This window comes from Patella vulgata, chromosome 9, assembly GCF_932274485.2.
Source record: "Patella vulgata chromosome 9, xgPatVulg1.2, whole genome shotgun sequence".
Taxonomy (NCBI): domain Eukaryota; kingdom Metazoa; phylum Mollusca; class Gastropoda; family Patellidae; genus Patella; species Patella vulgata.
Window position 1 is genome coordinate 19448800 of NC_065887.2, and position 26872 is coordinate 19475671.

The window sequence follows — 26872 nt, forward strand, 5'->3', positions numbered from 1 at the left end:
TCATGAAGGGTCGCTACTCCTAAAATACCTTGTAACGGCAGTAGTTATTCCTATCAGAAACTAGCTCTATAGTCCAATTTTATTGTATGCCCAATATTCGAATCCATGGGTTCAGTGATCGAATATTCGAATAACCTGGCCGAACACTAATAAAACAAACGTAAGTCTCGTACATATCGGTCATCTGATCGGCAGCCATTCTGAAAACATTCATGGGCTAAACCATATAATTAGAATGGAACAGATCCATTAATACGGTAAATCAAAACGAAGACAAGTTTGAAATTGCACAATAATGTGTTTTATTTCAATTTTCAATATATATATGTATCATTATTATTTATTAATGATAGTGAGTGATACTTGGTACCCGGGGCCTTTACAGTTAAATTAAATATAATTCTATATACACATTTCACTGCCTGGCAGCCTTTGACGTCACAACATCACGTGATACGCTATAATTTAACACGTTCTACAACCGATAATCAACAAACAAACTATGTGTACTACGTAACAAGTTCTACGATAAATAATCTAACAAACAGTTTTTATTGGTTGATAAATATTAACATGCCCTAGTATCTTTTTTTTTTATATCTGTACTTTTTCTTAGAACAAAAGCTAAAAAAAAAATGTTGCCATTAAAAATAGTAATACCTCTCTGAAAATAATTGCCTCAAGATAAATGAAAAATATTAACAACGATTTAAAATACACAAGATTAATTAAGTGAGAAATCATTTTAACAAATATAATTAGGGCTACATTGAACACATCTAAAAATAACAATTTTGTAAACATATAAACCAGAAACTATTCAGTTCAATAAAATCATGTCAGTCACCTAAGACCGTAAACATGAAATACAGAAATTAATTTGAAAATAAATAATTTATGTTTAATTTCAATCTTATTTGAAAAGAAAGTATAATCCGCGGACTTCCGTATATCGATAATGGGATGGAATTACTAACCGCGATATAATTACAGAGATGCTCGACTCAAATCGTTAGGATAATGTATTTATATTATTTTAACAAAAAAACATTGTCTGGTCGGATGTAAAAGCCGATTAACTAATGTTTGCCATAATTTAATTTGAGTCAAGGGACGAAAATAAACTATTACTTATTTGCTTAGAAACAAATCTTTGCTTTTTGGTCGATACATTCACATACTTTAACGAACTACATATGAAATATGGGACTGTTACTGTAATGTTTTACTAAATCTACTTATTAAAAAAACCGCTAAGTAACTTTTTAAAAACTAAATAAATACATTATCCTAACGATTTTAGCATTTCTGCTCCCTTTCATTCATGAAGTAATCGCGAAATAATGGCCCTACTTTTCTAATCAAACGAGATAATGAAGAAGGCCATGGACCATGTCGTGTTTCATTAGAATTTTGTATGGGCAGCGACGTTCCGTATACTTTTCATCGATTTTGAACTCTCATTGGACCCTTTTGCGTCCCATCCGAACGAGTAAACGCTATTTATTGCCAGGTCATCAGTCCTGCACCGTGGCCAAGGGAAATCCCGCTGAAATAGCCGGAGATGGTTTCTCGGCCAACACCGCGATTTCCTGGTTAATGAGACAGAGCCTTACCCACGGAGTCACCGTGGCTCCCAAAGGATTAATCTTTCTCCCCCAGGGTAAACCTATTCCATCCTTTCGGTAACAAAAATATGTACAACATGTAGATCGTATTTTACATTATTGTTTACTTTCAGTTTTTAAAGAGAATGACTGACAAGATTGTTTTATAGGAAAACGGAAGTTAAAAAAAGAAGAGAAGAATAAGTACACAATAACATAGAAGAAGAGAGGAGATTAAGAGAACAGAGTTATAATTTTAATATGTTGAAATGTCTATCTATATGAACAATTAATATAACAATAATGAACACATATTTGATTGCCAGTGAACACGGGCGATTATTCGTCGTTACTGCGAGAGAACGACAAGTAATCGTAATATGTGCACTGGCTTTTAGGTAAGTCCATTCTTAGATAATAAAACAAAATAATAATCATACATAAGATACATATATACACAATTAAATTCATTGAATTAGTTTAATTATCAATATTTTTTAAAACAAAAGATGTTGATGTAAACCTCGCATTAAATTACCAAATATGCTTTTAATTTCATACATTATTGTTTAGTGGAAATTACGATTTATAAATGGATTTGATTGAACTGTCCACCAATTGCATGGTACCACAAAGGGGCATTCGTTTCGCACCTGAGTATTTAATATTAGGTAGCATTCCAGGAACTTAAAATTTATAATTTAAATTTCTAGCAACTCCGTGGTGCAGCAATGGGTATTAAATTCATACCCGAGTTGACTAATAGGTATATTAATGGTAGTTTTGTCCAGAAAATCAAATCCAGTAAATACTACAAAATTTTAAAAAGAGCTAAACCTTTTTGATTTGGGTCAAACTAACTTGTTGCGTTGAGTTATTTCATGTGTTATTTCGTTTAGTGATCGGACAATCTCTTGGGTTAAATTTGTGTTTTGAAAGATAAAGCGGAAATCGGTCAGTGTATCAAAATTAGTGCTGGTACGATATATTGATGAATCGCGATTAATCCTCTCGCTGAATCGATTTTTTTAAAATGATTTTTGTCGCAACAGTTAAGTAACCTCTCACTCTTAATTATCCACGTACACAATACCCTTAAATTGTTTTGGTCCTTATTTTGACGTGAACAGTAATTGCAATTTTCTTTCCAGGTTTAGTGACTCCAATAAAAATAAAATTATTCATTTATCCTGTTGTTTTCTTGGTAAATATTGACCTGGTTATGAATTACGATACGAATCGTATCGTAGCACCTGAATCGCAATACCCAGCACTAATCAAATTTATTTTAAATTGTGGCTTTGGCTGTCAAATGAAGAGCCGAAAATCAGTTATATCTTAACGTTGGCTACATCTACGGTTCTACGTTTTAATCTGAACAAATGAACATCAAATTTAATTGATTCGACAAGTTTATTTTTTTACCCAAATCCAAGAGTTCGTATCCTGTTGTAACATTTCCCAAATCAAAGAGTTTGTATTCTGTTGTAACATTTCCCAAAGCAAAGAGTTTGTATCTTCTTGTAACATTTCCCAAATCAAAGAGTTTGTATCTTGCTGTAGCATTTCCCAAATCAAAGAATTCGTATCCTGTTAAATATTTCCCACATCAAAGAGTTCGTATCCAGTTAAACATTTCCCAAATCATATAAATCAAAACTAATAAACAGATTTTAATTTGAAAATAAGACTTAATAAATACCACGACGGAAATCACTCATGTACATTACAAATAGGACATCAGAGAGATGTATTTTTCTTTCTTTCTACTGAAATGCATAAAGTAAAGAGCCACCACTTCTCCAACTATAGATGTGTTATTATAAAGGAAATTCGTATTTACATACCATAATATTAAATAATAATATTTAACATTTAGTAACACAACCGTGTAATCGTAAATCTATTTATAGAACTAGGGGTTTCCCAGTGTAATTTGTACATAATTAATTCAATCCCGCGTTGTCTTTGTTGGGTGAAATGAACTGTACTCCAAGTCAATTAAGGAAATCAATAGTTCCAACAGCTGACCACGAATTAATAAACCAGTACACTTAGTTACACATTTACACTCTAAATCAATTGTCAATCAAGACTTTCGACAATCATTCAGATTCTGGACTTGATGAATGGTGTAGAAATCACAACGTATGTGTCTGTAAGTCGTCCATTCACATATACAAGGCACCTCACTGTTCATAATTGCAAAATGCCACAAATATTCTCCTTATTCCACGCCATAAAATTTTTAACGTTTATAATCATATAACAACGCCCCGATCGCATGTATTTTTATGCGCATGGTATGAAAGATTATTAATAAACGACATCGTTTATCTTTTACTTTAGACGAAAGTAAATTACAAATCAGAGTTTATAACCGAACTTTTCTCACAAGTTATATTAACATAATCCATCGATTTTAATCTTAGCGAAATAATCCAATTTGCACTGCTAATCCATTTGCCTATCCTTATACACAGCTTTTATAGACATTCACATTTTATCATCCAGCACTCCGCTGAAATGCCAGACTACATCCTTCACCGTCCCTAAACATTTCTAGGATGGTTTTGAGTAATCTAGTGGAAACGGTTCACGTTTTAGTTCAAGCGGTTTTTCTTGTGGGGGTTTGTAATGCCCGTTATAGAAATTTTCTCTGTGTGGCTGCCAGTTTGGTATCATGGTACGGGGATTTTGGGGGTACGAGTCGGACGAATGGGGTTTAAGCTGTGTAATGGGAGTTTTCACCAGTCTAGGTACCTGTGGTACGTGTTTTATATGTGTAGTTATTGGACTAGGACTTGAAGTATCTTTAATCATAGATTTAATAGAATGGGAATGAGAACTGTCTTTATGTCCCGACTTGCCGATCTGTGCGGCCGTATCTTTAATGGTGGAGTTAGAAATTCTTGAGGTGGTGTCCTTTCCACTAATTAATGTGTAATGGGGTGGGGCTGTAGAACGATTGGGAGACAATGGGATATGACTGTAGCTTTCTTTCTTCGGCGACGATGGGGGGCGCGCAAACGATTCCTTATTAGTAGATGTCATGGTATGGGACGATGAGTACGAGTGTGAGTGAGAGTGTGACGTCACTGGTCGCGACATATCCTTCGAATGATGCGAAGAATGCTGTGGTCGTGACGTCGACTCTTTGTGATGTGACATCAATGGCCTTGGTGTAGATTCTTTTAATGGTGATTGGATGCTTCGAGGTGTTGGGGAATCTTTTATCAATGGCGGTCTCGATGTCAAATCTTTCTTTGGTTGTGACTGGTTATGTGATGGTGTATCTTTTGGGGAGGTCAACTGAGGTCGTGAAGACGTATCCTTCTTTTCTGGCTGTGATGTTGTTGGGTAACGATATTGCGTTTCTTTGACAGGTGAAGGGAGAGGTCTTGACGTGGGCTCTTTCTGTGATGATGTAACAACTTGAGAGGCAGTGTCCTTTACAGTGGATCTTGGTATTTGTAGAGATGAATCTTTAAAAGATGGTTTAGATGACGAGCTGCTATGGGATACCGTATCTTTAACAGGGGTTTTGGGTAAGGAAGTTTTGACATACATTCTGGGAGGTTCTGTATGATTTGGTTTCGACTCTTTGCTTGATTTCTCTGGGAACTTAGAATTATTGTTGACGCGATCTTGGTTCGTAGTGTCTTTTGAGTCCTTTGGTTCGGGAGTTTTTGTTTTCGGGACGGGGGTGCAAACGACGGGCACAGGTTTAGATTTGGTAGATGTACTAGTACAATCATTATTAATTTTAATCTTTAATGGAGCGACTTTTTCTGGAGCCGGAATGGGTGTCTTTTCGGGTTTATCATCAATAACGATTTCCAAATTTGATTCGGAATCGTCCATAATTTCAATTTCTCCCATAACTATCTGCATTTCCGATTCTTCGTCGTCATCATCATCAAACTGTGCACTGAGGACATCAACATCAGTGTTCACAGTTGCTTCCTGCGATGACGGTTTCGGGGTGGTCACCGGAAGACTAGGAGCTTTCGTTTCTTCTTGTACAGGAATAGGCGTCGGTTGAACGAAGTTTCCATTGGAAACTGGTTTAGGGCCACCACTTGTAGGTTTTTTCTCGGTTTCGATAATAGAAATCGACCTTTCAAAGATCATTTCTTTACTGGTGTATTCTGGTTCTATTTTGACATCCTCCACTTCTTTAACGGGTTCTTCTGGTGGCATGTCCAGTTTTATCTTCTTGGCCTCGTTCATATAAAAGGCGTAAAATAATCTCAATATTCCTTCCTGCAAATAGAAAACATATTCAAATATTAAAATTGGACACTCTAACTTTATCAATTGATAACAGCACGTTTTTTTTATTACTAAAACAGACAACCAACACTCAATCTTTATCAATCCAGACTTTTTGTTTTGCTAAATAGAGACAAGCAATCAATACTGCTCAACGATCAATTCAGACTTTCACCACATAAATATAAGACAGAGAACGCTGTACAGTGCTCAACGATCAATCCAAACACTTTTACTTATGATGCATTATGTAGGGGGCGGGGAGGGGAGGGAGAGAGAGAGAGAGAGAGATTTAACGTCCACTCGACACAAACTAGGTCATTTCGGGACTAAAACATGGTTCAATTTTATTTCCAGAATTCGCTTGCACGTAGGGGTCTTTAGCAGTGGGAGGAAACCGGAGGACTCGGAGAAAACCCACGAGGTCCGGCATGCTACCCTACTCCTTATCACGTACAACCGGGGAATCGGAACCACGTCAGTTGACTCAATGACAGACCTTATGATACAGCTAGCACGTGCTAACCATTTGTTCATCCACCCCGCCCACATAACCCACCCCACCACGCATTATGTAGGAGCTAAATCTGCCTATTGCTGGGTTTTTTTTCTGGCTTCAATTGTTGTTATATGATCTATTATTTAGACATTTATTTACATGACAAACTCATAATCAACTCTCTAGAGCATCGGATGACTGATATATTAAGTGAATTAGACAATATTTGCTATGCTAAAATGGAAAATCAAGACTTTGTTTATTTTCGTAGCAATGGTACTTGAAAATCGGGACTATTTACGCTTTCAAAACTTGTCAATCAGTCATAACTTTATCTAAATTTTACATAATGTAGCTTTAATATATTGACAAGCAAAGGCGCTGAAACAACGATCCAAGATTCATCATTTCACTAAATGAACATTTTCAAAAACACTGCTATAGTGCTGCTTTACAATGAATCCAGATTTGATAATACGTATTAGCACAATTGAAAATGAAATGGGGGTTTACAGGCCTGCATTTCTGCACCGACCAAACCACATACATTGTGCTGTGAGGGGCATTTTGCCCGGACAGCGGAGAACTACGCCATACTCTTTTTTCAAATTCCATCTGTCAAGGGTTCTTTTACGTGTATGCCAATGTGTACGCGGGACCTCGGTTTTTTGTCTCATCCGAACGAGTAGACATTGTCTTTGCAATTGGACAAACAACAAACATACATTTTTACCTACAAGGTGAAAACCATGCAAATCTTAATACAAGATGTAATATATATTGAACTTACTCGTCTCCAGGAATATATGTAGGCAACATCGACCAGACTAAAACTATCTCGTAATGGTTGGTTAGTATGATAAATATCAATCTATAATAAACAGATAAATAATACAATTATAACCATACTAAAGTACATCAAAATCTGAGAGATTAAAGTTATCCAACTACCTAACACTAATACTAAACTGAGCCACATTCGAATAATGGAAGTGCCCCCCCCCCCCCATCCCCACTTATTATTATCTTAGCTCTGGGTGTTTAGCCCATCCCCACGTACCAGTGCGTAAAGTGGAATTGCACTAATAATTCTGAGTAGCATGTTGATAAAGTTAAATAGTACCCTACCTGATATCTATCTGATAAAGAGTACTTGTTGCGGATAAATCTCTTTAGGTGTGACATATTCACCGCGGCGGGACACAATAAATATCGACGATCATGTAACTGAAAAAAATAATAATAAAAAATACAGATTCTCCAGTCAACTTGCCAGATGTACTTTGTTAAGTTTGTAGTCTCACATCTTTCATGAAAATATTGCTTTGTTTGTCTCCCAATGAGGAAAATGGTAAACGTCCATTTCATTAGTTGCTTATGTTAGAACTCTTTAGCAGCAGGGAGCCTTCGCGGGGGAAGTAGATAAGACAATCTATTCATGTCACCCAACAACCGTGAGATCTTAAACACTATACCTGGATCACAAACGGATGAACCACAGGTAAGGCATTAAACCATTTGAACACCCATCGCGCAGTCTCATAATGATAAATTATAACAACTCACCTTATCACAGCTTTTACGATCACAATCAGTTTCCATGGAATTAGGTCCCCTGAAATAAGAACATGTCAATAATTATTGGGCTGAAATCGTTTGTAAGTTAAAATTTAGAGGATTAAAAGTAAAAACCTTGGTAAGATACCATCTTGTGGTCGATGTTCGTTGATACAATAAGTTATCCTCTAATCTACGTGAAATCAATTGAAAATATTTGCCTTTCAGCCTGGAACATTTGGCTTACCATGCATCCAACAGATTACTGGTGACTATACCGATTGATAAATACTTTAATCTTGTACAAGTGCACATCATAAATCAAACACTGTTATGCTTCCTAAACATTAAGTGATGAGGAAATGTTATTGCTAATATTGATAAATTATCTCTTTCCTTTAAGGTTATGACACATTTCAAACCCATAGTATAATATTCCAAGTAAACACAAAGGACACCAAGACGCATTTCTTAGCGAGAGTGGTTTAACATGACAAGCCTGTTCCTCAGAACCATTCAGATATTGCGAATAGAATATTGATTATAAAAACAAAATGTTTAATGCCTGGGGAAAAAGTACTCACTCGGGCCAAAACTCCAATGAAATGCTAAATTCTTCATCCGCCGAAAAAATAATCCTTCCAGAAGTTCTTGTTTTACCAACAGATTTTGCTGAAAAAAAAACAATCATTTAATTCATTAATTACTTCCCTACCAGTGGGGCCACGGTGGCTAAGTGAGTAAGACATTGGCTCGCTAACCTGAAGGTGCCGTGCTCGATCCCTGCAATAGCAGAGAAATTTCATCGGGATTATCCGGCGTGGTTCCCTCTTAGCAGTGGTGAAGGATAGAGGGCCTGATGAGGTACAACGTATAGTCGTTCGGATGGGACGAAAAACCGAGATCCCGTGAACACATTGGCCTGAACGTAAAAGATCTCTTGGCAGTTGGAATTCGATATTTGCCCCATAGCCCAGTTTGAGCAGAACAGTAGGCTGTTAAATCCCATTTCATTTCATTTACTTCCCTATCAATTAGAAAGAGTAGCGGTGTCAACACTACAAACATCAAGACTTCAATTGTTCAAATATTAAATGAACACCGTCTTCATGCTGAATTCACTCCCGAATTTCGCGTTCCAAATAAAACAATCGTTATCAAACGTTAATTACTATCCAATGTTAAAATTTTAAAATATTATTTTTGTTATTTTCAAATGACGTCAAATTATCAAAGAAAAGGTGGAATCTACTTACAAGGCACGGGCTGATTATCATAGTAATCTCGCCGTCTCTGCATTTCTCCTGTAGAAAAAAAACCAACACATATTAACAGAAATAGAGGATAATTTTAAATATATTTTCACTAGAGCACAGATTTGTTCGACCAACTAAACTTATTTTTATCCGAGTCAATCTGATTAAAATACGGATCTATATTTCGTTTCGTTTTTTTTTTAAACTTTCGACGGCCTACACTACATGAAGAGCTGACCTTATGACGTCAGATATTGAAAATCAATCAGCGTTGCCGTTTTTTGTGGTTTACCCAAAGTTCCGTGCACTTCACGCCAAATACTCGCCGTAACAGAACGTTTCATTGGCTAATTTCTCACATCATCCAGAACGCGGGTTATATAACAACTCTTTCAGATCCTAGTGTAGTAAAGACAAGTAAAACGAAATTTTGAACTATAAAAAACGAAACGAAAGAGGATCTGTGTTTTAATAGGATTGTATCTGAGTAGGAATTCGCAATAACCGGAAAAACAATTAAGAATCCAATCGACAAATAAGACAGTTATAAATCAAATAATCATTACATAATTGCCTGGTAACGCCAGTGCTAGTTCCTCAACCGTCGGTGTACTTTATAATGGCGGCTACGATTGAATTGTTTAGTCAAAACCGACTTCCCGGAAGCATATCAAAGAAATGTTTTTGGTTACAAATATACCTGTTTTCGGTAGGTTATATGTTTTCCAATTGATGGTAATGGTAAACATAACTTTAATGATACTCATATGATTTCGAGAATTATCCAAAATCACGAAGTTCAAAGTGGAATTATTGCTTTCGATTTGAAGTGAATTGGCTTTCGGGTAGAGGCATTTTAACATTGAATTTAGGAGGCTTTAGTGTTTATACCCAAAGAGAGCTTGAATTTGCGATAATTAAGTGGGTTTTAAGTTTATTTTAAGAACTATCATTCATATTAATTATATTTATTTCTAGCTGAAAGTAACAATGTCCTTTAAATTAACTGCACAGTAAAGAAAATAGTAAATGTATAATATCGTGATTACTTTACTGATGACTTTTAACAAAAACATTTTACATTAAAGGGGATAAACCTCTTTGATTTAGGCAAAAAATAAAGTATTTAATTGGGTTGATATAGTGCGGTATTGCGATTAGAGATGGGTTAAGCTCTATGCAATTTATTTTTGTTTCGAACGATCCAGGCGGAAGTTGGCTTGTTTTGGCTTGCGGTGTCGACCGTGGAGCAAAAAATCGTTTTTTTCTTCTTCTATAAACGTAAAATGTCAAGGAAGACAGATTGTTATCGGACAAAACAAATCAAGATATAATATTGAACGTGATAAATAATTTTATTTTTTTTTATCTAAATTAATGAGGTCTAGTCAAATTAAAGATAATTTCCAGGAAAATTAAAGATACCTGCACATTTAGTTTATTGTAATAAAAAGCTTACTTTGGAACAAACCCGGTACTAATTTATATACTATGTTCTGCAATGTATCATCTAATCTGAAAATAGAAAAGAAAAGAAATGAAATGAAATGTGGTTTAATGTCCTACTGTTCTCTCCTAAATATAAAATAGACTGTTCTTTATAAACCGTCAATCACAAGGGTTCCTACTGTTCTGCTCTGCCAATAACAGAATACGTATTAAAGATAATATTTAGCTACAAACCTTATATTCTGCCAAGGTCTAGTTTTATGTATAAGAACCTCACAGATTGGACAATATTTACTGGTTTCCAGGTAACGCATGATACACGTTTTGCAAACTGAAAGTAAAATAAAAAGAAAAATCACATTTTATATTGGTTTTCTCATATCATCGACACGGTGTTGCAGTTAAGGCTGTACCCGTATTCATACAGCAGCTTACGGTGCTAAAGATGATTTCCACAAACCCCAACTGTTTATTATCAGTATAAACCTTGTATTACATTTGTCATTATCTATTTCTATTTTACTCATTGTTATTAATATTGTATATCATACAGCCTATTATTTTAGTTGCAAAATGTCAAGGTTAAGATCTATTGTCGCTATGGTTTAGATTTATTGTCGCTAAAGTTTATATCTCTAGTTTAGGTTTATACAGCTTAGCTGAGATTTATAGCTCTTCTTGGCTGAAGTTTAGGTCTCTTAGCTGACGTTTAGTTATCTCATCTTAGGTTCAGATCTCTGAGCGTAGGTTTAGATCTCTTAGCTGAATTTCAGATCTCTCAGCTGAACTTTAGATCTCTTAGTCGCGGTTTACATCTCTAAGCTGAAGCTTAGATCTCTTAGCTGACTTTTAGATATCTTAGTTGAAGTTTAGATCTCTTGGATGAGGTGTAGATCTCTAGAAGTTATAAACGGAAATTTCTAAAATTCAAGAGTTCTTTGCGTATTACTAATTTAAATAATACATGTAAATTTAATACAGATCGGATGGTAAATTTGGTAACCAAACAAATTGAAACAAGGACCATAACTCTAGAAGTAATTAACGGAAATTGTTGAAATCAAATTGCCTTCTTCGTCTCAGTAATGTAAGCGAATGAAAATGAAATGGGTTTAATGACCTACTGTTCTGCCCCGACTGGGATAATGAAGACGGGCAGACGAAAAACAGTGTGCTATGAGTTAAATTTTGCCCGGACAACGGCGCTACGACCTAAGTACTCTTGCCGGGCCCTGCGTCCTACACCACTGACAAGGGGGAACTACGTCGGAAAATCCTCATGAACTTTCTCGGCCAACGCACTAAATTATATTTAACTTTCAAAATGATCAGATAATATATGTAGTCTGTAGAGTGTTCACAAGAAATTTTCGGCGTATAAAAATGTATTTTGATTTCGAATTTAAGCTGAGGTACTTTCAATATTCTCGACAAATGTCCACTGTTCATCTCTCAAACGTCCCTTAGTGTAAACAAAGGTATTTTAATTGCCAACGAATTTAAGAATTCAAGTTTTCAAAAGTTGTGTTTGGGAAATGTGGAGGTTTGTTATAGACTCAATAATCTTATAAATTATCATAATGTAAGTTTCACTTCATAGAAAGACTGGATGTAATCGGCTATCATAATTTAAAACATTAGAACTTTAAATTAGCGCCAAAGTAAATAAAAGCATCATTTAAAATTCCTGCATGAACGACTTACAATGGACAAAGTATTCCGTGGCGTAACGATACTTATGCACCAAATCTATCCCAAGCAGGAAAGGGGAATATCTTTCAAAAACCAATTAAAAGGGTTCTTGTCCGTTCTACCCCCCCCCCCCCCTTTAAATAAATGAAAGCAAAAAAACATTTGAAATACAAAATACCAACGAAGGGGGAAATTTTAAGGCCGATCCACACTAACGACATGAGCCAAAAGCACACCAACGCAGTTCTCACCAAGTAAAAAAATAAAAACAGATAGTCATTCATGGTCGATATATATATATATCCATCTGTATGCATATACCCCACGTTTTGAACTGAATCAAAGAAAACCAAATCACCCTCATGAAACATTTAAAAGAACTATTACACTGGTTCACGTACATTATGTGTCCATGAACAAGAATGAAAATTGTGCTTTTTAAAAAAAAAAAAAAAAAAAGCTTTATAAATGTTTAACGGATGTCGTAATTTTTCCACTCCAAAAAAATACATCATAATGACATGTTTTTAATAACCTTGACCTTTCTTATCAATGAACACGTGAACTATTTGTATGTCATGTGACATGTACAAAGCAGTACGTTAGACTGCTGTGTGTCGTGTTTGTGATATTATCAACTACATGAATATTGTATGAAAGAGTTTTTAAGCGAGGTGAAAGGGGTAATAAAAATGTTATCGGATTTGAAATCAACGCATGTAGCGAGCATGATCGTTAAAAAATTCAAAATAATCTGCTACTCGGGGGACATTTTACCGCTATTTACGGCAACCACTAAGCTTGGAATAAACCTAAGAACGCGGTCGCCTGTTAACATATTCTTCAACTATAATTTATGGCCGTTTAACTACAATATTATTATCTAATATATGTTGAAAATATACACCAGTTTAGTAGTTTAGGAATTTATGAACCAAATAGTCTTGGCGCACCTTGATAATCGCGTTGAGCTGCGGAATTATTAAGTACATAATGATAATGTAACAATTTCGTGTATTGGTTAACTGGGGGTATTACTTGTATCTCAACGATTGGTTAGCTGGGCACTCCCTCTTATTTGGTCCCGAAAAAAGACCCACAAAGCTACTTATAGAAATTACACTGACAGTACAATTTCTTTAGTTCGATTTCATATTACATATCGACCAATGTTTTGATGAACACAGTGTCTACTTACAGTTGCTATACGCATTTATATTTACTTTTCTAAATGTACACATCAGAATTAAAAATTGAATCTAAAAAACTGAAGTCGAAAAAAAAAGGAAACAGTAATCTACTTTCAATTTTCATTACACGTTACCGGCTTCCCAATAAACCCATAAAATTGTTTGTTTAAATTAAATTTCCCTGTTTTAACATAAAAATCGTTAATATAGCTACAACATTATTTTAATCTCCCATTCTCTCCCCAAAACAACTTCCAATCATTATGAAACTTCAATTCTTTAAAAAAAAAATTCAATTCTAAAATATCATGAAATGGCGCCATGAAAATCAATTGTAATTATTTTGTAATAGAATGGCCTTCCCAATTACATATCTTGTTTTTCTGTGACATAAAACAAAACTCTGTCCATGAAGGGGAAGCTATCATGCTTTATCTTTCATACTTCACCCCTTTCAATTAATTTCCATCCTTTCAAAGGCGATGATTTTGTCTCCCATAAAATAATTCTTCATTATAACCACTGATCTGTTATGTTTTACTATTATAAATATAGGGAATATGTGACGTGTTATCATCATATCAGTGTTTACAGCCAGACAATGGGTATACCATTTACCTACATTTACATAGACCCCAGGTACACTATTAAACCAGTAATTTATATACACTATAAAGGTTATATACTGTCATCAACAAAACCCTACACCGTCAATAGACCTGTCAAATTATCTGCTCAATTACCGCCGACAAAAGGGGACCACAGACCCCGCCATTGTGAGAGTGACCAGCTGCCAGACTGTAAACTGATTGGCTGAATATAATATAATACCCTGTGGTTGATTGAATATTAGACGGTCAAAGTTTTTGTTTTTCTCGTCCGATCTTTTCGGATATTGTTTGTTCAATACCAGCAATAACATACCTGTTGTTCCCATTCTACCAATTAATTCTATTTCGGCTGTTCAGAGGGGTTGAAGTGAATACCACGTAAAACGACACAGCTCTTACTTTTGATGATTGATGAAACAAGTGTTGCTTAACATGTCAGATTATCAGTGGGAAACATCCTTAGAACTGAACATCAAATAAATCAAAGTAGCACGCAAAAATGTATAAAAAACAAGTTTGAACATTGTAAATTAAAGGACAATATTAGGTTAAACGGGTTAAACACATTCCAAATATATAAATTTTAACATAAGAGATCATTGCTACGATAGATGTGTAACGAAGATTTGAAGAATCGGGAAGTGACGCAAAAAATGGCAAACACGAGTTATCCTTATTGTCTTTTAATTAGGAGAGTTATTATGTCATAAAAAAAGTGTGACGGACAGCCGGACGGGCGGACAGACCCATTTTAATACTCTTGTATTCGCACTCAAAATCCAGCATAATAAATGCTCTCCTTTACAACACTAAATACGCCATTTTAGAACCTTTTAAGATCACTATGTGGAACATTTTTTGAACACGTAAGAAGCATTTAAATGTATTGAGTTCTAAGAAGGGGATATTCTGAGGCGGATCAGGCGTCGGTTGTAAAAAATCGATAATCTACCTTAATGAGACATTTTTAGTTAAGCTTGGCCTATGTCATAAAAATATCTTTCCACCAATGTAATTCAGAATATTATTCTAATTCAAAAGTTGCCGAATAAACTCAAGAACGGGTTCCCTTCAACAAACATAGGACCAAACAATTTAATTGGAAATTTCCTGCCAAAGGCGAGATAACACTTTTACTCGTTAGCTTAATGCCACTGCACTATATAACTTGGCTTGCGGCTCTTCTGGTTGTCAATGGCCACTTTACCATCAATATTTTGCACAAGAGCCACAACAAAAGCACCTCTTAAAACGTCACCAATGACCACCCCTTTCAATTAGTATGTTTACATCTCTGGATTTAGAGAGTTCAATGATGTAAAGATCGATAACTGTGCATATCAATAACACAGAAGTAGAACCAGTCTCTATGCAGGAAAGTTTAGTACAATTTATTCTTGTGCTACATTTCAGGGAAAAGTTCTTCCGGGAAAATTATACACCTCAAAAGCCCCAAATCAAACCTAGGTTCTCGGACTCCTTTGTTAACTTGATACACAATCATAAATGATGGTGAATCTGATTTATATTGATTACACTATTGAAATTTCCAGCAGAGGCCGAAACTGTGTGCCATACAGATTCATAATGGCAATACATTCCCTCTTCCGCTTGAATAACCCCAATTTTATTTCAGTCTAGACTCAAAACCTAACTGACTAAATTGCTTTCAATAACAGCGAACTAGTAGTCTTCTAGCGGTGACAGAAATCTCTAATACACGTGATAATAATACCCCGGCTCAATTCAGTAGTCGATTTGAGATATCTCCGTGAAACGTCTTTAGAGGAAAAACAAATCGATTTACCGTTTACATTAGAACACAGCTATTTAACTCAATTATTGATAAACAGGAATTGTGAAACGATCCCTATCCAGGAAGTAACGACCCCAATTATCTTACGGCTTATCTCAAATTGTAGATTGAATGATTGAAAAAGTGCTACACGAAGGGAAATCGATCAAACAGGGAGATTTACGAGTGATGTTCAGTCGTATCCTGCCTAACTAAACATTACTGCTTATCGTTTACAACTAATACAAGGAGTGCATTTATATTGACGTCTTGACGCAAGCGATAATACCAACCTATATACTCAATCGATTAACAGTAACAACAACAACTTGAAATATTATTTCCTTTACGAACAACTATAGACTGGCAAATTTGGAATACAGGAAACTTGTATGTAACGTAAAACAGAACTGCATGAAGTGCAAATCTAAACTGTAGACAAAGATGACTATTCAGTTCCCTGCTGGTATTGCGACTCGATTTCAGAATCTGTCCAGCATTTATTAAAAGATAAACATAATCCCAACCTTGGTACCCTGGTTCACAACCGGTTGATTTCAATGACAGATATATTCTGATATTTTGCCAGCCCCGTCTATACTAACATGCAACACACAAGAGTTAAGTTTAAGAATTTGGGAGAGGGTTTAAAATCGGTCAGTAATATTATATGAACTGGGATGAAATGGAGTATAACATCTAACATTTCTGTTCCATCCGGGCTAATGAAGATGGGCATTATACGCCATGCAGTTGCTATGAGAGAAATTTTGTCTGAACAGCGGCGCTACGACCTACTTTTATGTTGAAATCCAACATTCAACGGCTCTTTAGCGGACACAAAATCCCAAGGACCTTTCTCGGCCAAACACCGACATCGAACCCGGGGACTCCAGATTATCGTGCCAGCGCCCTGCTAACGGTCTATTTCCGTAATACTAGTAATTGGGGTAAAAACAAGATGTTAATACAGTTAAACTGATTGGATATTACTGTATAAAACGTCATAACTTACACGAATGGAGACATTCAACAATAGTTGTGGCATCTATTAGATATCCACCACACAGGGCACAGATCAGATGTGGGTTAACTTCCGTTATCCTCATTCTGTCCCCAGAAGATTTCCCACTCATTCTGAAAGAGAAAGAAGATAAAATTAATCGTAATTTCAAGTCTTCTGACCATAGAAGTCGTTGACGTGGAATAAAAAAAATGCTTTGGAATATAGTTACTAATAAATGTTTCCATCTGCTTGGATGGAACAGCCAATAACAAAGTGTAAGATTGAATTTGTATTTCCTTTTTTTTAAGTTATACGAAGTATGCTTGATTTAGACCCAGGACCGTAAACCAAACAAATATAATTTCCACAAGTTTATAATATATTCTCAAATGGTTCGGGTTGATAGTTGGCGACATATCAACCTCCTTCCATTTCACGACTGGACAGTCATGTCTCAGAAAACCCAAGCACGTATCTTGGTATAATTCGTAAGGAACACAGCTATGTTAATATTATGTGATATAAGATTGACTACACAGATTTGTAAACGTCTACAAAAAGTCTATAAAATTATTCTAGTTAATTCCCCACTAAGAAGATAAAGTATGTCTGAATCCATGATGTCTAAAGAGAAAATCATGTCATGTAAATTGCATTATATTGCTTTTGAATATAGTCAAAGTTCTTGACGCCTGCTATCAAATGTTTCTTGAAGAATGAAAACCTTGGAATATCGATTCATTTCGCCAGTAAAACGACCCATATACTTTAAACAGAATATTACACAGTAACAGGACTCTGGTAAGACTTTAACAGGGTATTATGCCACTACTGCGCCTAATATTTTGTTTTAGACAGTAAGAAAACTTCGAATTTTTCAATTTTTTCAATATATTCAAGTGTCCTTATCTGACATTTTCTGTCTTGTGCTCTCTATGATCGGAATTTTTGACGATAACGAAATGAAATGAAATGGGGTTTAACGTCCTACTGTTCTGCTCCGAACTGGGCTTGTCGATAATAATGTGTATCAATGGTGTGTAGGATGACAAGCACAAATACAAACATATTTCCTATACAGACCATTCCTTTTTATGTCCCTTTATTCGTATAAAGAGAACACTCGCAATGAAACGCATATATAGACTTTTAGACCATATGCAACAACAAAAAAAAGTAGTCGAACTAAAAAGCATATTGGTCTATCAGCTGAAGTTGACTTCACTCTGTTTTATACACTTTTATGTTTTATACCCGACCCCGTGGACATCGGATCCCTGTTTTCAAGTTTTATCTTCTAATTTACAACCCATTCAAACCCTTTAATGGATAAATTTAAATAGCGATTATTGATGCATTAAACAAAATATCTAAATATTATCAAAATTACATAAACCTGTTTCTCGTGCCAAAAGAGGGGATTTGTCTCGTATCTTAAATGTATAAACGTCATCTAAAAAAATACAACAAATTGGGTATCTCATAAGGCAAAAAATTTCATGCAAGCATTAAACATGCTATCAACAAGACTTTCGATTATTAACCATTCGCCTGCCCATTGCATTACCCAATTTACAAGCACCTTACAAGACAGGTTTATATTTAGTTGAATATTTAAACAGCCCAACTACTTTTGTTTAAAGTACGTGCAGATTTAAATTTAGTTATGAGAGTTACGTGGGCTAAACCTTGTTTTATCTATATTAATAATACTAATACAAAATAACGCTGATATAACAAAATAAAATATCTGTAAATAGCCCCCAAATTTAAAACAACTATTCGTGTTGTCGACAGTTCGGCATGTGTTTAAATACGTTCATATTTATCCAACTGCATGTGCCATAAAGGTTTAATTAAATAATTATCGGAATAACTATAATGATGTCTTAACAATTTCTATTGTTTCTTTTCAGATTTTAAAATTAATTCTTTATCTAATAAAATGAATCATTTCCTTTTTTTTTGTGGAAGCATTCGACACAAAATTTTAGAGATCGATCAATTCATTGTAGTTTACACTAAATCAATATTCTACGTAGATGTTTTCTATATTTATCAGTTTAATCTATTTAACAGAACTGACAGAGTTATTCATATTAAAAGATCTAAATCGCACACACACACACCCACACACACAATGAACTTGATCCGTGTATATCGACCTAAAGGTTTTCAGGTACATATTAATAGTTTTTGTGAAATATCTAACTTATTGTGCAACATATGTACATAAATATTATATCAGTTTTTGTTTACGGCCATATTGTCACTTCCAGTTAAAATCACTATTAGCCATATTGAAATATTAAACGTTCACAGCGTGAGTATTTATTTTCCAAGGGAATTCTTGTCAAGAAAAATTATTAAAAAAATCAAACATAACGTAGCGCATCAAAAAATATCCTATGAATAATCTGATCGTGTGAAATGAAATTACATGCGCGAGCTACTTGACCCAAGGTCAGCGCGTGATGATATTAATGAATGAAATCTCGCGAGGTTTGAGTTACCGTGCGAGTCACGTTTTCACAGCTATTCAATACATAAAAACACAATAAGGCGTCGTCATTGGGTTTAAAATGAATGAATGATTTTCTTTCAATAGAAATAAGTTTGGGAATTGCAACATAATACGAATGAATAATCCCCCCCTTATTCTGTGAAACGTTCTGTATCTATGACAACCGTCTTGAGTTACAAAAACTTGCATGTAAATTCATCTCTCTCTCTCTCTCTCTCTCTCTCTCTCTCTCTCTCTCTTGTACGATTATACTATTCTATTTTATCTTCCGTTAGTATTTGTTAATGTCATAAAGACATGATATGGCCGCCTCAGGGGATTGCTTACTTAAAATGTATATACATGTATCTATAGGATTTTTTTTTTATTAACGCCGACACACAATCAGATCATTTTAGTCCGTTTCTTAAACTTCATTAAGCTAACCTAAAACCCAGAAAAGAGACAAGGGAAGAAGTACCTTGCATGGTTATTCTTACGTCATAGAACAGCGGGAGTTTATAAAAGTAAACCACTGTGTTGGAATCATATGACGTAAATCTATTAATCTGATAATAAAGACAAAACAGTTTATCAAACTCTAGGAAAGAGACCACTGTAGAAAATTAGGGATATGGGATTTGTTTTTAATAAAATAATATGTTAACCCCTGATGAGTATTATTTTAACTCCTGTGTGGAGGGGTGGGGACGTTTATTGGTGACAATATTGTATATGTTAATTTATGGATGACCGGCTAAAAACATGAATATGCCATCGCAAACTAAACGCGGTTTTTTCGTACATGTATATGAAGTGTCTTTAACTCTCATAAAATTATTCAAGTTACAATTGTCATGATAATCGAGACAATATTGTTCATTTTATGCCTCGTTCATGTAGGTCTATTAAATTACACTCCATTACTCTTGAGTCAATAATTCGTTCTGTCAGTTTCAAGCATGAGTTACTTTCGTTATTTCTTCCGTAACGCTTCAATGATCAAACAAAAGGACTGGTAGACAGAAGCTAAAGGTGCCATTGATGTAGTCGAGATCAATAGAGTGTTACAACTCCCAGACGAAAGTTGGTAACCAGCTGGAACCATTTACTCAATTTGTAAGTAAGCAATCCCCTGAGGCGGCCATATCATGTCTTTATGACATTAACAAATACGAACGGAAGATAAAATCACTGTTAGAATAGTATCATCGTACAAAACATGCACCCGTTTTCTAAACGAACAACAAATTGTAACCTTTTATTACTTCCGTGCGGTGCAGTAAGGCAGTGATTAAAACGTCTGCACTTTCATGAACTGACAAAATCGCCATAATACTCATTAATGTCTGACCGGAACTAAAAAATTATTACTTGACTGATATTAACTATATTTCACTTCTTTTAAGGAAATCAAATCGCCAGGTCTTATAATGATAACCCTATAGTTTATTTATATAGCAGACAAAATAATTCAAATTTTGAACAATACACGAGGACCTGTTCATTCTTAAAAAAAAGAGGAATCCAGAGCAGCTCAACTGATAGGCTATACCATGATAATGCCATTGAGGAATTATGTACAGCGTGTGAATGACGGTTATAAGGATAAGACTTGCATGTTTCTACTTTATTGTAAAACGGGATTCTTGTATTGAACATTTCTTGCGTGAGAAAAAATCTTATCTAAAATGATACAAACTGACATGCAAATTGTATAGACTCATTGACGAAGAAACGGGACATGTAATATATTAATTTAGTCAAAAATTTGTCCACGATGGCCAACACAAAGTATTGTTGCACTATCATGACCGTTATTAGTTCGTCACAATTATTTGCTTTAACCTTAATTACAGACTCACATTCACGGCTACGCCCATCATCATATAATTACCGGGGTTAAAGGTCATTTAATGTCAATTAATCCTGCTAATAGATGATAAAAGAGCACGTGCTATGACGTCGAGGATGACAAGGTGCCACGACCGTCGATACCCTTTGCGCGTGATTTCTCATTAACGATTATCATTTTTACAAAGCAAGGACGTGATCTCTCGGCAGCTAATTTAACAGGCATGCGTGGTCAGTTTTTACAACCTCTGAGCATAATTAGCGGTCAGTTTCTATGATAGCTCGTGTTTTAGCAAGTCCAATACAAGCACGTGCTTAATAGCGCCAATTCTGCGATTCAAGTTTAACATGGATGTGAGAAGGACACGATTTGCTTGACAACTTGATTCAATATTTATATAAATTGGTTTTTATATGGCATCATTTTGTCTGTTGTCATGTCAACAAGCAACTAATCAAGCACCATTGAAACAACCACTTTCCCTTTTCACAGAACAATACGAAAATAAAATTATCAATACAACAAAGACCTTTTCAAATATTTTCGAACATTGATCGTCAATAGAATAAAACAACTGCAATACAAAGGCAGACATCTTTAACAACATGCGAGTGAAAAAACGGGATTGTTCATTAGATATTAAATCATATATTCAAAATCACGTTCTCTCTTAGTTGGCGTTTCTATTAACAACAGTGGACAGAATGGCTTCAGCACATCACGATTCTCAGATCAATGGAATAAACTTAGATCAGTTCACATAGTAGGTTAAATATCATCGAACATGTTTTTGTAACTGTCCGCTAATAGTACTGAAAAACAATGAGACAGACATGGATTTTAACGTTCACTCGACACGAACTAGGTCATTTCGGGACTAACATACATGGTTCATTTTGATTCCAATAATTCGCTATAGGTGGTTGTTGGTGTTCTTAGCAATAAACGTCCGCTTCCACCGAAAGTGATATCGCAGACAAGTTGTCTTATTTTCATTTTTATCATCTTATCGCACGCGCAGGGTTTTTTCCTGTGTATAAAATAAACGTGCAGTGTTCCTAAAATGTTCAATAATATCCTGAAATTATGTGCATTGATTATTCCCATGAAATGAGACTATATAAAACCTTGTGTTAAAGTATATACCTTTAAATTGAAATATTTTTTTTACGTGTTTTAATAATTTTTTGTTGTTTTTTTTTTCAAATGATAGCCAAGTGTAATAATCCCCATTGTCTTGTACATTATTTAGATATTGTGCCCCATCCAGACAATCACACATTTGTACAAAACATCACCATATCCAGATTTGTTGGAACATGTGGATATCTGTCCACACGGTGCAATATTCTTTAACATTTACACGATGCAGCATGACGTAAAACAAAACAAAAATTGCGGGGAAAAGTTAATGGTATAACTAATGGAGACTCATGATGCCATCTTGGGTGGTGTTGCTGTGCTGGTTACAACATCTTTGATCCGTTGGCCTTACGTTTGTTGGGAAAACAGTCCAGACGACCATAATGGATTAGGAACACAACTGACAGATTTGATGAAGTGAGCAATTATTTATACTGGGCCACTGGATTGATGGTCCACTAAAAAGGCTTTACATTGAAAGCTTTTCGTTGAATCAATGTAAACCCCAACTTCTCGAAACAACGGTTAAGGATTTACGCATCTATAGGGTTTTTTGGTAAATATAATATAGGTAAAGCACGTGCTTTTGGCCTTGTCGTTTATCCTGAACCTCAAAAGCAATTTATACCCCTGACAACGGAGAGGTTAAAACAACGGGAAGTAAACAGCTGTTGTAAATAAAAGGGAGATAGTTTAATTATTTCTTTGTTCAAGGCTCAACTTACATTTAATCACTTTGCTTCCGATATTTTGTCATTCGATACGCCCTTGTTGTGACTATAACGGTTCCTTCACGTGCTCGAAAGAGCAAAAACACGCGCACGTTCTACACACTTTCACTGCCATCTTTGTCGTGTTTTGTTTCAGGGTTGTAAAGTTTAGTATATGAGTAAAAACACATTTTCACGTGTAAATAAATAAACGTCACGTGATTGAAATTACACACAAAATCCCGGCTGTAATAACAGTGGTCATGTGATGGTGCAGAGTGACGTATATATTTAAACTAAGAATAAGTGGCATTCTTACGAGGGCAAACGATGTGTTCCTATTTGCTGTCTTGGTTATTCCAGAAATAAAATACTTCCACTCAGCTGTTTTTGTTTCAAGCCGGATAAACATTATCCGTTTCAAGGTGATATTTGATCAGAATTTTGTGTGCTTGGTTTTGTAAACAGTTGATAAATTCCATGCCGAGGTTAGAACCTGGTATTAAACGGTGTATCAGTAGAACGAGTTAGTATATACATGTAATAAACACCGTTACTAGGTAAACCCATGTTTTCTTAATTTAACGTAAAGATGATTAGATGCGCGATAATTGCAGTTTCTGACTTTAAAAGGAGTGGGGTTTAACGTCCTACTTTTCTCGACCAACCTAGCTTATGAAGACAGCTATACGCCATGCTATGAGGGACATTTTGCCCGTAAAGTGGAACCACGGTCTTCTCAGATTCCAACTATCAAGGGTTCTTTTACGTGTACGCCAACGAGTAGAAGAGTCTTTGGTCTTTCTTCCCACAGTAGCTCCCCAAATGTAACGTGTGATTAACTCATATTGATATTGAGCCTTTTCATATGATTAACTTAAATCAATGTTTGAAAGTCACTTATCATTTTGATAATGAAATGTGGATTCGCGTAATATCATTGCTTGATAACGGTGAGAGTATCCTCATTGAACCGTTGCAGTTAATAAACCTAGTGAATGTTATCCATAAAGTTGTAGTTTATTATATAAATATCATAAAAAAAATACTTGTTGCCCAGATTAACGTTCAGGGAATGTGTTATAAAAATAAAATAAAACCAAGTACGAACAATCCAAACCATTGGACAAAATACGAAGTCCTAAAAAAACGGTATAGGCAAAATAGTGTAATCAGCATATGGACTGTTCACTGCGTTCACTGGATACATAAAAGTACAACAAAACGTTTTGGCTATGTAAGCCTCCCGAAGAAATGCGATGAGGAATCGGGCGTTCTTAAAAGAACAACAAGTATATCCGGATATTCATCTATAATATTCTATAAATCATATAAGAATCATTGACTTGTATTCGGGAATTTAAGTCCAAACTATACCCAACAAATTCTCTACGCTACTGAAATGGCTTTCGAAAATAAATACCAACTGAATTTAGCAACGAGTTGTTAGTTACACCCTTGTAAACCAATATAAACGAGCATAAACTTGTTTACCAGTCAATAGCTTTAAATAAAAAGAACAAATATTAGTTTCGTATCTTGTAAAATCTAACCAAATGACTCCAAGAATGTTGCAAATCCTCGTGTACAATAAGGTTCCGTTTTCTGGCTTCTCTCCAAACACGCACCGAACACAGATAAAAACTCACCAAATTTACAATTTGCCGGAACTTAAAAACTCAACCAAAGACTGGAAAACATCAACATTATGCAACTTGTTAACCTTGGCAAATAGTAACTTTTCTTTTATCCTTTTAGTCCTAGAAATACGCAAAATTACGCCTTCGTTATAGATCATTTCCACATCCGTTTCTGTAAGGGGTTTATTATCTTGTTGAAAAATCATTATTTTGTTAGTTACCTTATAACGCTGTACGTACATATAAACTATCCTGTAACAAACTTTGTTCGAGATAGATTATATCAAAAACCGGTAGAAACATAAACGATAATTGACAATGTCTAAACAGGGGCAAATAATCTTAGCCTACCAGTAATTCTCTTCCAATATCATTTTTCAAGAAAGAAAGTCAGTATTCTGTCTTATCGGAAAAGTTCACAAGGCAGGTAAATGATAAATACGGATTTATTAAAGAATATATATAGTTTTGTCCAGAAGCTCTACGTTTTTGTTTTTCATGAGTTTTTTTTCAAACTATGTAATCTAAAGCCTGATTTCTCAATTTTCGGAACATGCATTAATAAATAACTTTTTCCTGCGTCATAGCAATTCAATTTCATTTTGATGGTGGTAAATATTAAATATCAGACTATTTTAATTTATGACTAATAGCAATCAGACAAACACACCTAACTCTAAAAAACGTAAAAACCAAACAAAACTGGAATTGTCCCAAAAATTAGTTCGAAATATTTCTTCTTAAAAACCGTGTTAAGATTTGAAACGCTTCCAGTTGAGAGAGGAGACTAAACAGCAGTGAATGGTCTGGGATAGTTCTTTTAAGCGTCTTGGAATCTTTTAACTACCAAATAATTGTTTTAAATCTTATTCCTTTCCATTACAATACACTTACGATATAACGATTGTACCAAATCAGAGGCAAGGTAGTTCATGGGAATAAAACATGGGGATTAATAATGATCTAACTGAGAACAAATTAAGAAAAAAGTTATAAAAATTTAAGACGTAAGTGGTTAACTTAAACACTTGAAATTAGTACCCTTATCGAAAATCCCACGGTCAGTAAGTAAATTGATTATGACATTCTTTACGGCACGGGTATAGCATAAATTCGAAAACAACAAATAATCCATCACCCTTTCACCGTGGTCATTATCAGAGCCAGAAGACACGATGTTTAGGCTATAATTTTTAAATGAAATGAAATGAAATAGGGTTTAACGTCCTACTCTTCTGCACCTAACCTGGGCTAATTGAAGACGGGCATACGCCATACAGTGTGCTATGAGGGAAATTTTGCCCGGGCAGCGGCGCTACGGCCTACTCTTATATCGAATTCCAACTGCCAATGGATCTTTTACGTGCACGCCAAAGTGTACACGGGTCCTCGGTTTTTCGTCCCATCCGAACGACTAGGCAGCTGTCCTTGTCTAATTTTTAAATACTCGAGAAATTATTTCATATACGTGTACTCTCTTTACCCCGCATGTAAGCACATTAATTTAAGTTAAGCATATAACTACCATAAATTACAACCACGCCAAATCGAATATCACCTAAATAAATTGAATTACCGATGAATAAAGTGTTGCAAATTCATACTTGGCGCCAACAGATGTAAACTTTGAAAAATTTCGTGTAAATTATTCAACAATCTTCTAATAAATTGCGAATAATGAAATCAGTATGTAGCGGTAATTTAGTACAAATACATTAGATATTGGCATTGCTAAACAATTTGTAGTTTAACACCTTTAATATTTTGTTCCATAAAAATATCTGATTATGTATGAAACAAAATATTGATTTATTTCAATACGCTGGTTCGGTTTTTTATCCACCGCTTTGCTCAAGTAATGGAACATATTTCTTCATCAAATACTCTTTCGAGATTTTTTACTATTCGTCCAGATTTTCCAGACACAAAATGTTTTGGATAGTATGATCTACGTATATGTTCAAGACTATCTTTCTAGATGGCATTTTCTGCCAAGAAAACACCCAGATCAATATTCCGTAACGGTGTCGCGTGCGCGCGTGCAAATTCCATTAAGCTAACGGAGGTTGAAATATTAATGACAT

The 26872-nt window shown here is 35.0% G+C and overlaps 1 protein-coding gene across 1 annotated transcript in view; it reads right to left on the reverse strand.

Moving 5' to 3' along the window:
* Window positions 1–287: 287 nt before the first annotated feature.
* LOC126832002 (polycomb group protein Psc) overlaps window positions 288–26872 on the reverse strand; it is a 34589-nt gene continuing 8004 nt past the window's right edge. The window contains exons 2-10 of the mRNA XM_050562681.2: window positions 16947–17068; window positions 10878–10974; window positions 10654–10709; window positions 9195–9242; window positions 8523–8610; window positions 7948–7996; window positions 7510–7608; window positions 7172–7252; window positions 288–5873 (exon numbers count right to left, since the gene is read on the reverse strand). Coding sequence (XP_050418638.2) covers window positions 4170–5873; window positions 7172–7252; window positions 7510–7608; window positions 7948–7996; window positions 8523–8610; window positions 9195–9242; window positions 10654–10709; window positions 10878–10974; window positions 16947–17067 — 2343 coding nt within the window. The 5' untranslated portion in view covers window position 17068 and the 3' untranslated portion in view covers window positions 288–4169. The remainder of the gene's footprint in view (window positions 5874–7171; window positions 7253–7509; window positions 7609–7947; window positions 7997–8522; window positions 8611–9194; window positions 9243–10653; window positions 10710–10877; window positions 10975–16946; window positions 17069–26872) is intronic.